At 45.5% G+C, this 14740-nt stretch overlaps 1 protein-coding gene and 1 pseudogene across 1 annotated transcript; both read left to right on the top strand.

Annotated features, from left to right (window-relative positions):
• The first annotated feature begins 3929 nt into the window (after positions 1–3929).
• LOC133512385 (trace amine-associated receptor 13c-like) lies at positions 3930–7160 on the top strand. Its single transcript, XM_061841958.1, has 2 exons — positions 3930–4103; positions 4278–7160. Exons 1-2 carry the CDS (start codon positions 3940–3942, stop codon positions 5092–5094), a joined length of 981 nt encoding a protein of 326 aa, XP_061697942.1. The 5' UTR covers positions 3930–3939; the 3' UTR covers positions 5095–7160.
• A 3573-nt stretch (positions 7161–10733) lies between these two features.
• LOC133512393 (trace amine-associated receptor 13c-like) lies at positions 10734–11970 on the top strand (annotated as a pseudogene).
• The last annotated feature ends 2770 nt before the right edge of the window (positions 11971–14740 follow it).

Genomic DNA, 14740 nt, shown 5'->3' with positions numbered 1-14740 from the left:
ACAATGCCTAATGATTCAACGGTGGCTTTTGCTTAGTTTGCACTTGTAGAGTTTTACCTCTTTGTTGGTCTGTGTGATTCTGCTTACCGTCATGTTACCCTGAGAACGGACGATCTCGTCATATCTCGGAAGCTAAGCGGGTTTGGCCCTGGCTAGTACTTGGATGGGAGACCGCTTGGGAATACCGGGTGCTGTGAGCTTCTATCCCGGGCTAAAATGCAGAGGAGCTGAGTCAGGAAGGGCATCTGGCGTAAAACTGTGTCAAACAAATGTGCGTTCATCTGAGATGACAAGCTATGGCGACCCCTAACGGGACAAGCCGAAAGGAAAAGAAGAAAAAAAACAGAGTCTGCTCTCTTGAACTTTGTCTCCAAAACGTCCAACTTTGGCTGTCCCTCCAATGAGCTCAATTCTAATCTTATCCAACCTGCTCACTCCGAACGAGAACCTCAACATCTTCATTTCTGCTACCTCCAGTTCTGCTTCCTGTTGTCTCTTCAGTGCCACCGTCTCTAATCCGTAAATCATGGCCGGCCTCACCACTGTTTTATAAACTTTGCCCTTCATCCTGGCGGATACTCCTCTGTCACATAGAACACCAGACACCTTCCACCAGCTGTTCCAACCTTCTTGGACACGTTTCTTCACTTCCTTACCACACACACCATCGCTCTGGTTTGTTGAGCCCAAGTATTTGAAGTCGTCCACCCTCACTATCTCTTCTTCCTGGAGCCACACTCTTCTTCCCCCACCCCTCTCATTCACATACATTCTATTGTACTTCAGCTCATCTTCATTCCCCTCCTTTCCAGTGCATACCTCTATTTTTCTAATTGTTCCTCCACCTGATCCCTGCTTTCACTGCATATCACAATGTCATCTGCAAAAGTCATGGTCCAAGGGGATTCCAGTCTAACCTCATCTGTCAACTCATCCATTACCACAGCAAACACGAAGGGGCTGAGAGCTGATCCCTGGTGCAGTCCCGCCTCCACCTTAAATTCATACCTACGGCACACCTCACCACTGTTCTGCTGCCTTCATACATGCCCTGGACTATTATCACATATTTCTCTGCCACACGAGATCTTTGCATTTTTCATCCTTTTTAAATGCCTTTCTAACGTCCCCGTTACTAATCATTGCCACTTCCTGTTCCTTTACACTTGCCTCTTCTACTCTTCCTTCCATCTCATTTTCTTCATTTATCAACTGCTCAAAATATTCTTCCCATCTATTTAGCACACTACTGACACCAGTCAGCACATTTCCATCTCTATCCTTAATCACCCTAACCTGCTGCACATCCTTCCCATCTCTATCCCTTTGTCTGTACAACCTGTAGAGATCCCTTTCTCCTTCTTTCGTATCCAACCTGGTGTACATGTCGACATTTGCCTCTTGTTTAGCCATCGCCACCTCTACCTTTCCCCTACGTCACATTTCAATGTATTCCTTCCCCCTCTCCTCAGACCTCTCAGTGTCCTACTTCTTCTTCGCTTCCTTGTATGACTTCCTGTATCTTGGGGTTCGACCATCGAGTCTCCTTCTCCCCTGTCCTACAAGAAGAAACACCAAGTACTGTCCTGCCTACTTCTCTGATCACCTTGGGTGTAGTAGTCCAGTCTTCCCAGAGCTCCTCCTCTCCATCGAGACCCTGTCTCACCTGTTTCCGAAAGACAACACAGCATTCTTCTTTTCTCAGCTTCCACCACATGGTTCTCTGCTCTACCTTTTTCTTCTCAATCTTCCTACCCATTACAAGAGTCATCCTACACACCACCATCCCATGCTCTCGAGCTACACTCTCCCCCACCACGACTTTACAGTCAGTAACCTCCCTCAGATTACATTACCTGGACAAAATGTAATCCACTTGAATGCTTTTTCCTCCGCTTTTGTTGGTCACTCCAAGTTCCTACCTCTTCTGGAAAAAAAAAGAGTTCACGACTGCCATTTCCATTCTTATTGCAATGTCCACCACCATCTGTCCCTCAAATTTCCTTTCCTGGATGCCATATTTACCCATCGTCATCATCCTTGTTTCTTTCACCTACATGTCCATTACAATCTGCACTAATCAGAACTCTCTCTCTGTCTGGGATGCTCAGAACTACTTCACTTAGTTCCTTCTAGAATTCCTCTTTCAACTCTCGGTCACATCCTACCTGTGGGGCATAGCCACTAATCACAATATACAGAACACCCTCAATTTCAAGTTTCAGCCTCATGACTCCATCTGGTACTCTTTCCACCTCAAAGACATTCTTAGCCAGCTCTTCCTTTAAAATAGTCCCTACTCCATTTCTCTTCCCATTTACTCCATGGTGTAATTATTTAAACCCTGCCCTGATACTTCTAGCCTGACTTCCTTTCCACCTGCTCTCTCGGATGCACAATATAGTAACCTTTTCCTAATTATCATGTCAACCAACCCCTGAGCTTTTCCTGCCATAGTTTCGTCATTCAAAGTCCCTACACTCAGTTGTAGGCTTTGTGTATTCCTCTTCTTCTGACAATGAATCCGCTTTCCTCTTCTTCTTTGTCTCCGACACGCAGTAGCTGAATTTCTATCGATGCCCTGCAGGTTAATGGTGCTGGGGGCGGATTTTGTTAATCCGAGCCATGACATATTTGTTTGGCAAAGTTTTCCACTGCAGACCCTTCCTGGCGCAACCCTCTGCATTTATACGGGTTTGGGACCAGCTTACAGATTGCACTGGCTTGTGCCCCAAGAGGGCTGCAATTGAGAAAAGCTGAATCAGTACCCCCCCAAAAAAATCCATGGAAAAGAAATTAATTAATGGTCCTCGTGCAGTTGTGTATGAGTGTTGTGTGTGAGTCTGTGTGTGTGTGTGTGTGTGTGTGTGTGGTGTGTGTGTGTGTGTGTGTGTGTGTGTATCTATATATATAGGGCGGCATGGTGGATTTGCTGATAAAGCGTTGGATCACAGTTATGAGGTCCCAGGTTCAATCCCGGACCCGTCAGTGTGGAGTTTGCATGTTCTCCCGTGCCTGTGTGGGTTTCCTCCAGGCACTCCGGTTTCCTCCCACATTTCAAATACATGCAACATTAATTGGACACTCTAAATTGCCCCTAGGTGTGATTGTGAGTGCGAATGGTTGTTCGTCTGTATGTGCCCTGCGATTGGCTGGCAATCCTGTCCACTAACAGCTGGGATAGACTCCAACACTCCCTGCGACCCTCGTGAGGATAAGTGGTGAAGAAAATGGATGGATATATATATATATCCATGTTTGTTGTTATCTGTTCAAGCTCTGTGCATTTCGGTTGGTCTTGTTGGTCCATTATCCATGTCACGGGTTTCTTAATACTTTGTTGCTCATTGCATTTTTGAAAGTCCCGTCAACTTTCGACGTTAGGTTTTAGTCATAATTTGTTACTTTGAGTATTTTTGTTTGGCACTTTGTTTCTTGAAAAAAAAGATTTTTGAGATTCCGCTACTCCTGCCTTGGCTCCCTGCTTCAATGCATTTGGGTCCTCCATGCCTTCCCGTGCTTTCCTCACCCTTCACTACCCACAACCGTGACATATTTGCCCAAAGCATTGAATGCAAGAGGATGTAGCTAAAATACCTGGGCTACATAAAGATGCACCAAAGAGGCCAAACAAATTTCTTGTAAATTTCTCTCAAAAATATCTGTGTGTAACAGGCCTAATCCTAATCCTTACAGGCCTTCTTGTTTTCTTTTTGTTCTACAACAATTTGAAATTGAAAACATTTATGGTTGATATAAGACTAAATATGTATTCAGTCCACTGTTGATAGGAGAGTCTTGGGTATGGTGCCCATGATGACATCTTACTGTGACAACTTTGACCCAATCACATTTGCCTGGGGGAGGTACTAGAAACACTTAAATGAGATGGACAACAGATCGGTGAAGACAGAAGGCCTTCTGTGCTCCTGCACTTCCATGGACACCACCAACCATTCGGATCTCTGCTTTCCACAGCAGGCCAACACTTCCTGCAGGAAGCCTTCATCTGATGGTGCTCTTTTTATTATCCTGCTGTCTGCTGAATGCGTCCTCAATGTACTGCTCAACCTGCTCGTCATCATCTCGATCTCTTACTTCAGGCACGTCTTATCGTGTTTGAACACCTTTGCAAGGTTGATCTCAGACTGGAAATAACAGTGTATTATAATGTTTTTTTGTTTTGAATGACATTCTGCCCTTTCATATTGGTCTGCAAAAAGCTTTGTACAGTGTGTCGCGTGTGTAACAAATTTTTTCTTTTTTGTTGTGTGCAGGCAACTCCATACCCCCACCAACCTTCTCCTCCTCTCCCTCGCCATCTCTGACTTGTTGGTGGGCCTGGTGGCAGTACCTGGTGCAATCTACGTCACGATATCCTGCTGGTTTCTCGGTGACATTGCTTGTTCTCTGTGGAACTACATGACCTTCACAGTAGCAACCTCCTCGGTCGGAAACATGGTCTTGATATCTGCTGACCGTTATATGGCTATTTGTGATCCTCTGCATTATAATGTCAATGTCACTGTGAGAAGAATTCAATGCTGTGTTTGTCTCTCTTGGATGGCAGCTCTTCTATACTCCGCCATCATTTTAAATGATCAATTGGGTCATCCTGGAATGTACAACTCATGCCACGGCGAGTGTGTCATCGGCTTTGAGGTTTACGCAGGCATTCTGGACATTGTCGTAAGCTTTGTCCTTGCTCTCATCATCATTATCACGCTGTACATGAGAGTGTTTGTTGTCGCAGTTTCTCAGGCACGAGCCATGCGCTCCCACGTTACATGTGTCAAATTACAACATTCTGCCCCTTTCAGAGCAAAGTCATCCGAGTTGAAGGCAGCCAGGACTATCGGTGTTCTCGTTTTGGTCTTTCTGGTGTGTTTCTGTCCGTATTATATTGTCAGTCTGGTGGCTGATAATGAGAAATTCGGTTCCGTGATGAAATATGTTCTTTATTTGTATGATGTCAACTCGTGTGTGAACCCCTTAATATATGCCCTTTTTTACCCCTGGTTTAGAAAAGCTGTCAAGCACATTGTCACTCTTCGCATTCTGCATCCTTCCTCCCGTGAGGCCAACATACTGTAGACTCAGTTTGTTATCATGTTTGAAATGCTAACATTCAAATGTTATTGACATGTGCTACTGCAATATGACAAAGTTGTGATGTTTAATGTGTACTTTTTCAAATCACTTTACTGTCACTTCAGTTCTCTGCAGAGCTCCTTCACTAGACAGTATATCAGTGCACTGTGTATTTTGTTCAATCATTGTACTCTATTTGCAATATTGTGTTGATGTCATTAACCCCATACATAAAAGTACACTGTTGAATATAGGGAAGAACATTTCGGCATATTAGCAAGTATATGTATAAATGGACTTCTAAGTGTTTATACTGAATATGATATATATGTGAAAGTAATTTTGGGTATGTGTGTGGAGGTTTTTTTTTCCATCTACCAGTGTTTGTATGGATGGATGTATGTACTGTATGTTTGTGATGCGGCAGTTCTTGATGGGTAATATACAGACATCATGGTCATGGTAAAAAGCTTTTTGAACTGACAGTAGATTTTTCAGTTTTGCTTATTTTGTGTTTTATATTTCCAAACAAAAGCTTCATTCCATCAATCAAATCCCACTATTGTTTTCTGCACATTCATTGTGCCACACTTAGGGCTTAAGGGATTGAAATCTTTGACAAACATTACAAATAAGTCACAGCATTAAATGAAATGGCAATGGATATTTGTGAATGAAATACTGTACTGTATTGGGTCATCAGGCAACAATATCAATAGAGGATTAAACTGACACACTGTACCTTATTGTTGTTGTTCGTGTGCATGCTCTCTCTCTCGCTCTCTCTCCCTCATTTCCCCACAATATCTAGTCAAACCCTTAGGAATTAATGTCATAAGATTATCCTTAAATCTGATCTGTGTGAAGAAGAGTAAATTTGTCACAATTTTAGGATCTGAAACGGGTCATGCCAACAATCTTAAATAACAAACACGTTCAATATTTACAACTTCCCCTGAGTCATGACACTCTGAATTCAGAATTAGAATCGGCTTTATTAGCCAAGTGTGTAAAAACTCACAAGGTATTTTTCTACGGCAGTCGGTGCTTCCCTGGTACCACATTCAGAATAAAGAACAACAAAGTAACAAGAATAAAGAACAAGAGATGTTTCTGTTTTCCTTATGTAGCGCCTCTCTAGTATAAAATACTTATACTTATAATACGAGGTAGCCACCTGAGTTCTTTTCTTACTCCAAAGTACGAAACTAATAAATTAACTCAACGTTAATTACTCTAAAGGTCTATTACAATTTTACTCTTTACTTGTGCATTTAATTCTCAATCAAAAGTCTCTGAAATAATATTTCCCCTTGTGAGTTAATATTATCCTCATTTAAATAATCAAGCTACCAAATAAACTCACCACTATTTTAACTGTCTTGCAGATAGCCAAATAATAAAAGTGGTTATGTAACAAAAAGTGTGAACATTTAATAACAAAACAAAGGATGGAAAAATCAAACATATATACACAACAGTCAAATAAACAAAGTCAAGTTAACAGGTACACAATGCACACATGCTCAGGGCCCCAGCAAATATGAATATAGCCAGCAAGCAAACAAAATTGTTCCCAAGGCAGGAGGGAAGAAAGGTGAAGGTGGTTTTTCCTCTGTCCGGAGTCCTCACGGTCCTCGTCCCTTGTCCTTCTTTGAAGTCCTGAAGAAAGGTGAAGGTGGTTCTTCCTCTGTCCGGCGTCCTCACGGTCCTTGCCCCTTGTCCTTCCTTGAAGTCCAAACACAGCCTCGCTAGCCGCGTTAGCTCGACGCTAGCGCCCTTGTCCTCTCCTTCGTGGTCCAACACACAGGCTCGCTAGCTAGCATTAGCTGGTTGCTAGCACTCAAGTCAAGTCCCATGCATGCACTTAGCCCCTGTGTTAGCGGCTAACTCCACCACGTTACGGCTTGATTTGAGTAGTCCACTCAAACGACACACTATCCCAACTTTCAACAGTTCTTGTCGAACACGTCGATCAACTTTTGATAAATGTCCACCGTTCACGTTCTTTGTCTTTTCGTTGCCCTCCAACAACCACTCCTCCCTTCCACTCCGTCTAGCCTTTTTTTCTGTCCTTTTCCCACATCTCCTCAATACGTCACTTCCTGTCCTTCTTAAACAATGGTTTCAACAACAAAATGAGAAACAACAGTATTTCTTTTTCACAAACGTATTAAACACATTTAAATAAAAATCCCTCCAAAAGAAAATAAAGTCAGCACACACAGTTTAACAGATATTCCACCATATTGCATAAAGAAAACCTATGACCTAATTGCTACTCTATTATACTCTAGTTTTACCTGTACCAACTTTTAACGGGGTTGTGTTGTTTACATAATTCACCCGCGGGACCTCGAGTTGGGGTGCGGGGTTCCGCATGGACTGTTTTTGTTGTTGCTCTTCCGGAGTGAAGGTTCAGAGAGTTCCCACCGTTATGTGAGTAGTGTTTTGATGTCTAGCAATAAAACGAGTTTTGTTCCTGTGTCCGACACTCCGCCTCCGGCTCCTTTTCTCTGGCGCTCCACTGGTGACCACGACATCAGTCCCGGCGTTTTCGAGACTGAACCGAACATGGCAACCGCCATCCTCAAATTGCCGGAGTTTTGGGAGACGTCCGCGGCAGTGTGGTTCGCGCAGACGGAGGCTCAGTTCGCCCTCTGCGGGATAATTCCACGCGTTACTACCACGTTGTCTCAGCCCTCGGGAGCTCAACGGCGGCCAGAGCAGTGAACATCATCACCTCTCCCCCGGCCCGAGATAAGTATGCTGGGATCAAGGCTCACCTTCTCAAGGTTTTTGAGCTTTCACGGCCGGAGCGTGCCCGACGTCTGTTGGCTATTAATGGACTGGGGGACAGCAAACCTTCCGAACTCATGGAAATGATGCTAAACCTGCTGGGCACGGAAGAGCCCAATTTCATTTTCATGGAACTGTTTCTCAGGCACACGCCACCGCATGTTCAGACGGCGCTCGCTAACAGTACTGTCACTGACGCGCAGTTACTAGCCTCCGGGTGCGGGGGTGGCATCCAGCAGGGGCCCCATCGCCACCGACGGCCGTGCTGGCACAGGCTTGTGCTACTTTCATGCCCATTTCGGTGCAAAAGCGAAGAGGTGCCGCGCCCCTTGCAACTACGACGAGTCCGGAAACGCCAAAGCCCACGCTTCGCAGCGGCCGTGAGCGTGGGCGCGAAGAGCCAGCTGCTGTTCGTCAAGGACACCCTTTCCGGGTGCAAATTCCTTTGCGACACCGGGGCCAGAGGAGCGTCCTGACGGCCACTGCGGAGGACGCCGCTGGCGGGACTCATGGGCCACCCCTACTGTTGGCTAATGGCTCCCCTATCCGCTCTTATGGTATAAGGACTGTGGACTTGTGTTTCAGGAGTCAGCGCTTTACATGGGACTTTGTCACTGCCGATGTCTCATTCCCTCTCCTCGGTGCTGATTTTTTTTTGTGCCCACGTGCTGCTGGTGGATGTTAAGAGGGCCCGTCTGGTGGATGCACTGACTTTTTCCACGGTCGCCTGCGTCCGCAATGAGGCGACTTATGGTGGTCTCTCCAGTTCGCTCTTGGACGGCACCAAGTACCAGCTCCTCCTTGGTGAGTTCCCTGGCTTAACACGGCGCACTTTCTCCTCTGCCACGACTAAACATGGGGTCGAGCACCACATTGAGACCGAGGGCCCCCCGATTCACGCGAGGGCCCGACGGCTTGACCCCGAGAAGCTAGCAGTCGCTAAGTCCGAGTTTGCTAACATGGAGCGCCTGGGCATCGTCCGCCACTCGGATAGCCCGTGGGCCTCGCCAGTACACATCGTCCCTAAACCGAGTGGCGGGTGGCGACCGTGTGGTGACCACCGCCGCCTTAACGACGCCGCTACGCCCGACCGCTACCCTGTTCCACACATTCAAGACTTCTCGGCCTATGTGGTGGGCAAAATCCTGTTCTCCAAGGTCAACCTGGTGCGGGGGTACCACCAGGTTCCCGTGCACCCCTCAGACGTTCCCAAGACGGCTGTAATCACTCCGTTTGGACTGTTCGAAATTCTGAGGATGCCGTTTGGTCTTAAAAACGCGGCACAATCTTTCCAGCGTTTAATGGATTCTGTGCTCAGGGACTTGCCATTTGTGTTCGTCTATTTGGATGACATCCTCGTCGCCAGCTCGTCGGAGGATGAACATCTGATGCACCTCCTCGACCTCTTCGCAAGACTTGAGCAGCATGGCCTAATCATCAACCTGGCGAAGTGTGTTTTCGGGGTGCCCTCTATCCAGTTCCTCGGGCACCTCATTGACAAGAACGGCGCCGCCCCCCTTCCGGCAAAGGTGGAGGCCGTCTCTGCTTTTCCCCGACCTCGCTCGGCTTGGGACCTCCGGGAGTTCCTGGGGATGGTGACTTTCTACCACCGGTTCATCCGCCGGGCGGCCCACATCATGCGCCCGCTCTATGAGGCTCTTAAAGACAAGGCCCCCAACCGGGACGTTGAATGGACGGCCGAGAGGATGGAAGCCTTCGAGGCTACGAAGGCCGCGCTGAGTCGTACCGCTATGCTGGCCCACCCGACCCACGGGGCCCCTGTCGCTCTCACTAACGACGCATCGGACTACGCTGTTGGAGCCGTATTCGAACAGTGGGTCCGCGGTGCCTGGCAACCGCTTGCTTTTTTCAGCCACTAGCTGGTCCCCAGGGAGCGCAAATACAGCACGTTCCATAGGGAGCTCTTCGGCCTCTGGCTGGCGATCCACCACTTCCGCTCCCTATTGGAAGGCCATGTGTTCACGGCATATGTGGACCATAAACCCCTCACTTCCACCATGTCCAAGGTGGCCGAGCCGTGGTCCACCCGCCAGCAACGCCAACTGTCGTTCATCTCGGAGTACACTATGGACATCCAACACATTGCTGGCAAATCCAATGTGGTCGCGTACTGCCTCTCCAGGGCGATCGTCGGCACTGTGCATCTAGGTCTCGACTACTCCCGCATGAGCGCAGACCAGGCCTCGGACCACAGGGTGCAGGCCCTCAAGAGTTCTGACACGGGTTTGCACCTCGAGGAAGTCGCGGTTGGTGACTCGGGCGTCAGGTTGCTGTGCGACCTCTCGGTTGACCAGCCTCAGCCGCTGGTCCCTGCAAACTGGCGGCGAGCTGTTTTCGAGGCGGTCCACAACCTCTACCACCCCAGAAGGAAACCCTCCGTGAGGCTGGTGGCCTAGAGGTTCGTGTGGCGCGGTCTTAAGAAAGATGTGCAGGCCTGGGTCGACTCGTGCGTGGCCTGTCAGCGGGCTAAGGTGCATCGCCACACAAAAGTCCCCTTGGAGCCGCCCCCACCCAATCTGTAACCAACTGTACAAACAAACCGGCAAAATGGCAGATATTTTGATATGTCAGGTCGAAAAATGTTTATGTGTACCAGGCCTAATTCCAATCCTCAGGCAGGTCTATTTGTTGGCTTTTAGTCCTACAAGATGTTCAGGATGAAAACATTTATGTGTGATGTAAGACTACATTTGTATTTGTGTTACTGTTGATAGAAGAGTCTGGGTAATGGCGCTCACCATGACATCTTTCTCTGACAACTTTGACCCAATCATATTTGCTTGAGGGAGGTACTAGAAACACTTAAATGAGATGGAAACAGATTGGTTCAGACAGAAGGCCGTGTGAGCTCCTGCTTTTCCATGGACATTAACGACCAATCAGATCTCTGCTTTCCACAGCAGGCCAACACTTCCTGCAGGAAGCCCTCATCTGACTGGTCTGATGGTGTTCTTTTCAGTGTCCTGTTGTCCACTGAATGCGTCCTCACTGTGCTGCTCAACCTGCTCGTCATCATCTCTATCTCCCACTTAAGGCACGTCACGTCTTTTTCGCTCACCCTCATGTGTTTGAGCACTTCTGCAAGTTTGAGCTCAGGCTGTTAATGTTCATTATTTTCTCATTTCACTCAAGGAACCACCATATTGTATTGTAGTATGAGAGTGTTTTGAATGATGCTTTCTGCAGACTCATTGGTCTGCAAAGGTCTTTGCACAGTGTGTTGTATGTGTGACAGATTTTATTTTTTCTTGGTGTGCAGGCAGCTCCACACACCCACCAACCTTCTCCTCCTCTCCCTCACCGTCTCTGACTTGCTGGTGGGCTTGGTGGCAATGCCAAGTCAGAGCTACGTGAGGATCTCCTGCTGGTTTCTTGGTGACATTGTTTGTTCTCTGTGGTACTACATGAGTTTCACAACAGCATCCTCCTTGGTCGGAAACATATTCCTGATATCTGTTGACCGTTATGTCGCTATTTGCAATCCTCTGCATTATAATGTCAAAGTCACTGTGAAAAGAATTCAACTTTGTGTTTGTCTCTCTTGGGTGACTTCTGTTCTATACTGTGCCATCCTCTTAAAGGCCCAATTGAGTCATCCTGGAATCTACAACTCATGCCACGGACAGTGCATCAATAGTTTTGAGGTTCACGCAGGCATTCTGGACCCCGTCACAAACTTTGTCCTTCCTGTCAGCATCATCATCACGTTGTACACGAGAGTGTTTGTGGTCGCTGTTTCTCAGGCACGAACCATCCGCTCACATGTTAAATGTGTCAAATTACAAGATTCTGCCCCTTTCAGAGCAAAGGCATTTGAGTTGAAGGCGGCAAGGACTCTCTGTGTTCTCGTTCTGGTCTCTCTGTCCGTATTATAGTGTCATTCTGATGGCTGATAATGAGAATTTTAGTTCACTGGCAAAATATGTTGTTGATTTGTATGGTTTCAACTCATGTGTGAACCCCTTAATTTACGCCCTTTTTTACCCCTGGTTTCGAAAAGCTGTTCAGCACATTGTTTCTCTTTTGAAGCCTGCCTCTCGTGAGGCTAACATATTGTAGACTCCATTTCCTCTCATGCTTGAAACACTTGACATCACAATCCTTTTTACGTGTTACTGGAGTAAGACAGACCTGTGATGTTTTATCCTTTTTTTTTCTTTTTTTTTTACTGTCAGACTTCTCTGCAGAGCTCCTTTACTATTGTTTCATCATTTTACAATACTTGTAATAATGTTGAAGATTAACAAGCACTAATTATGCCATTAACCATCCTAAATAAAAGCACAATAATGAGCAATCGTAAATTAGGATATCTGGAAAAGACCAGTTCACTATTCCAAAACTTCTGTGTAGACCTATGAATATAGGGAACAACAATTGGGTATATTAGCAGGTGTATGTATAAATGTACTTTCAATGTTTAGACTGAATGTTATATATAAGGAGAGTTTTTGGGGGATATGTAGAGTATGTGGAGATGCTTCATATATTAGTGTATGTAAGGAGCGTATGTAATGGCTGGTGGATAATGCAAAGATATCGTAAGTAATGGGAAAACGTATTCACTCTTTTTAAACTCTAGTAGTTTATTTGTGTTTATTTTGTATTTTAGTTTAAAAATAAAGTTCAATCTCTTAAATGCCACAATTGCTGTCTACTAATTCATTTCGACACATTTAGGGCATCAGAGAGTGCATTATTAAAGATCTCTACCTAACATTTACTCGTAAAAGATGACTTAGAAAAGCTTGTGGTTGTGAAGATCTTGAAATCGCTGACAAATATTTGTGGATGAAATACTGTATTGGGTCAACAGGCAACAATATACAGTAAACCTCACATACCTTGTTGTTGTTCCTGATGCGCATACACAATAGTTTAGGAAGAAAAAGGTGATTGACTTCATACATTTCGCATACATTTTGGTGACAGGTTTTGGATTTTTATCCACTGTAACATAATAAATTCTTCATCGTTAATTATGGCTTCAAAGCACAAAGTTTTATTTTTTTAGATAGTACATGGTGCAAGGCGGTGCAGAAGCATTGCTCATTTCAGTGGCAGACTCAATCGGGTTCAGCCAAGTCGCTCGTTGTGAAGGTGCCTTCATCGTGTTTATTCACATAACATTGTTACTAACACTTCTAAAATCCCTTAAAAATTCTTTTATGTACACAAATATCATTGGATAGAAAAGTCTTACAGTGAAGAAAATAAGTATTTGAACACCCTGCTATATTGCAGGTTCTCCCACTTAGAAATCATGGAGGGGTGTGAAAGATAATCTAAAAACTAAATCCAGAAATCACAATGTATGTTTTTTTTTTTCATTTATTTGTGTGATACAGCTACAAATAAGTATTTGGACACTTGAGAAAGCCAATGTTAATATTTGGTACAGTAGCCTTTGTTTGCAATTCCAGGTTGAACGTTTCCTGTAGTTGTTAACCAGGCTCGCACACACTGCAGGAGGGATTTTGGCCCAGTCCTCCACACAGATCTTCTCTAGATCAGACAGGTTTCTGGGCTGTCGCTGAGAAACACGGAGTTTCAGTTCACTCTAAAGATTTTCGATTGGGTTTAGGTCTGGAGACTGGCTAGGTCACGCCGGAACCTTGATATGCTTCTTACGGAGCCACTCCTGGCTTTGTGCTTCGGGTCATTGTCATGTTGAAAGACCCAGCCACGACCCATCTTCAATGCTCTGACTGAGGGAAAGACGTTGTTCGCCAAAATCTCACAATACATGGCCGCGGTCATCCTCTCCTTAATGCAGTGCAGTCGTCCTGTCCCATTTGCAGGAAAATACTCCCAAAGCATGATGCTACCACCCCCATCCTTCACAGTAGGGATGGTGTTCTCATCGTTCGTCTTCCTCCAAACACGGTTGGTGGAATTATGACCAAAAAGTTCCATTTTGGTCTCATCTGTCCACAAAACCTTCTCCCATGACTCTTCTGTGTCATCCAAATGGTCATTGGCAAAGTTAATACGCGCCTTGACATGTTCTGGTTTAAGCAGGGGAACCTTCCGTGCCATGCATGATTTCAAACCAAGACCAACAGTTACCTTGGAAACGGTGGTCCCGGCTGTTTTCAGGTCATTGACCAAGTCCTGTCATGCAGCCCTGGGCTCTTTCCTCACCTTTCTAAGGATCACTGAGACCCCATGAGTTGGAATCTTGAATGAGGCTCCACTCCGATTGAGATTGACCGTCATGTTTAGCTTCTTCCATTTACTAATGATTGCTCCCACAGTGGACCTTTTTTCATCAAGCTTTTTGTCAATTTCTCCGTAGCACTTTCCAGCCGTGTGGAGTTGTACAATTTTGTCTCTGGTGTCTTTGAAAGTCCCGTCAACTTTCGAGTTTAGGTTTTAGTCATAATTTGTTACTTTGAGTATTTTTGTTTGGCATTTTGTTTCTTGAAAAAAAAGATTTTTGAGATTCCGCTACTCCTGCCTTGGCTCCCTGCTTCAATGCATTTGGGTCCTCCATGCCTTCCCGTGCTTTCCTCACCCTTCACTACCCACAACCGTGACATATTTGCCCAAAGCATTGAATGCAAGAGGATGTAGCTAAAATACCTGGGCTACATAAAGATGCACCAAAGAGGCCAAACAAATTTCTTGTAAATTTCTCTCAAAAATATCTGTGTGTACCAGGCCTAATCCTAATCCTTACAGGCCTTCTTGTTTTCTTTTTGTTCTACAACAATTTGAAATTGAAAACATTTATGGTTGATATAAGACTAAATATGTATTCAGTCCACTGTTGATAGGAGAGTCTTGGGTATGGTGCCCATGATGACATCTTACTGTGACAACTTTG

This window comes from Syngnathoides biaculeatus, chromosome 14 (assembly GCF_019802595.1).
Source record: "Syngnathoides biaculeatus isolate LvHL_M chromosome 14, ASM1980259v1, whole genome shotgun sequence".
NCBI lineage: Eukaryota > Metazoa > Chordata > Actinopteri > Syngnathiformes > Syngnathidae > Syngnathoides > Syngnathoides biaculeatus.
Note: the sequence above shows the minus strand (reverse complement) of the source record. Positions and strands in the feature narration are given on the sequence as shown.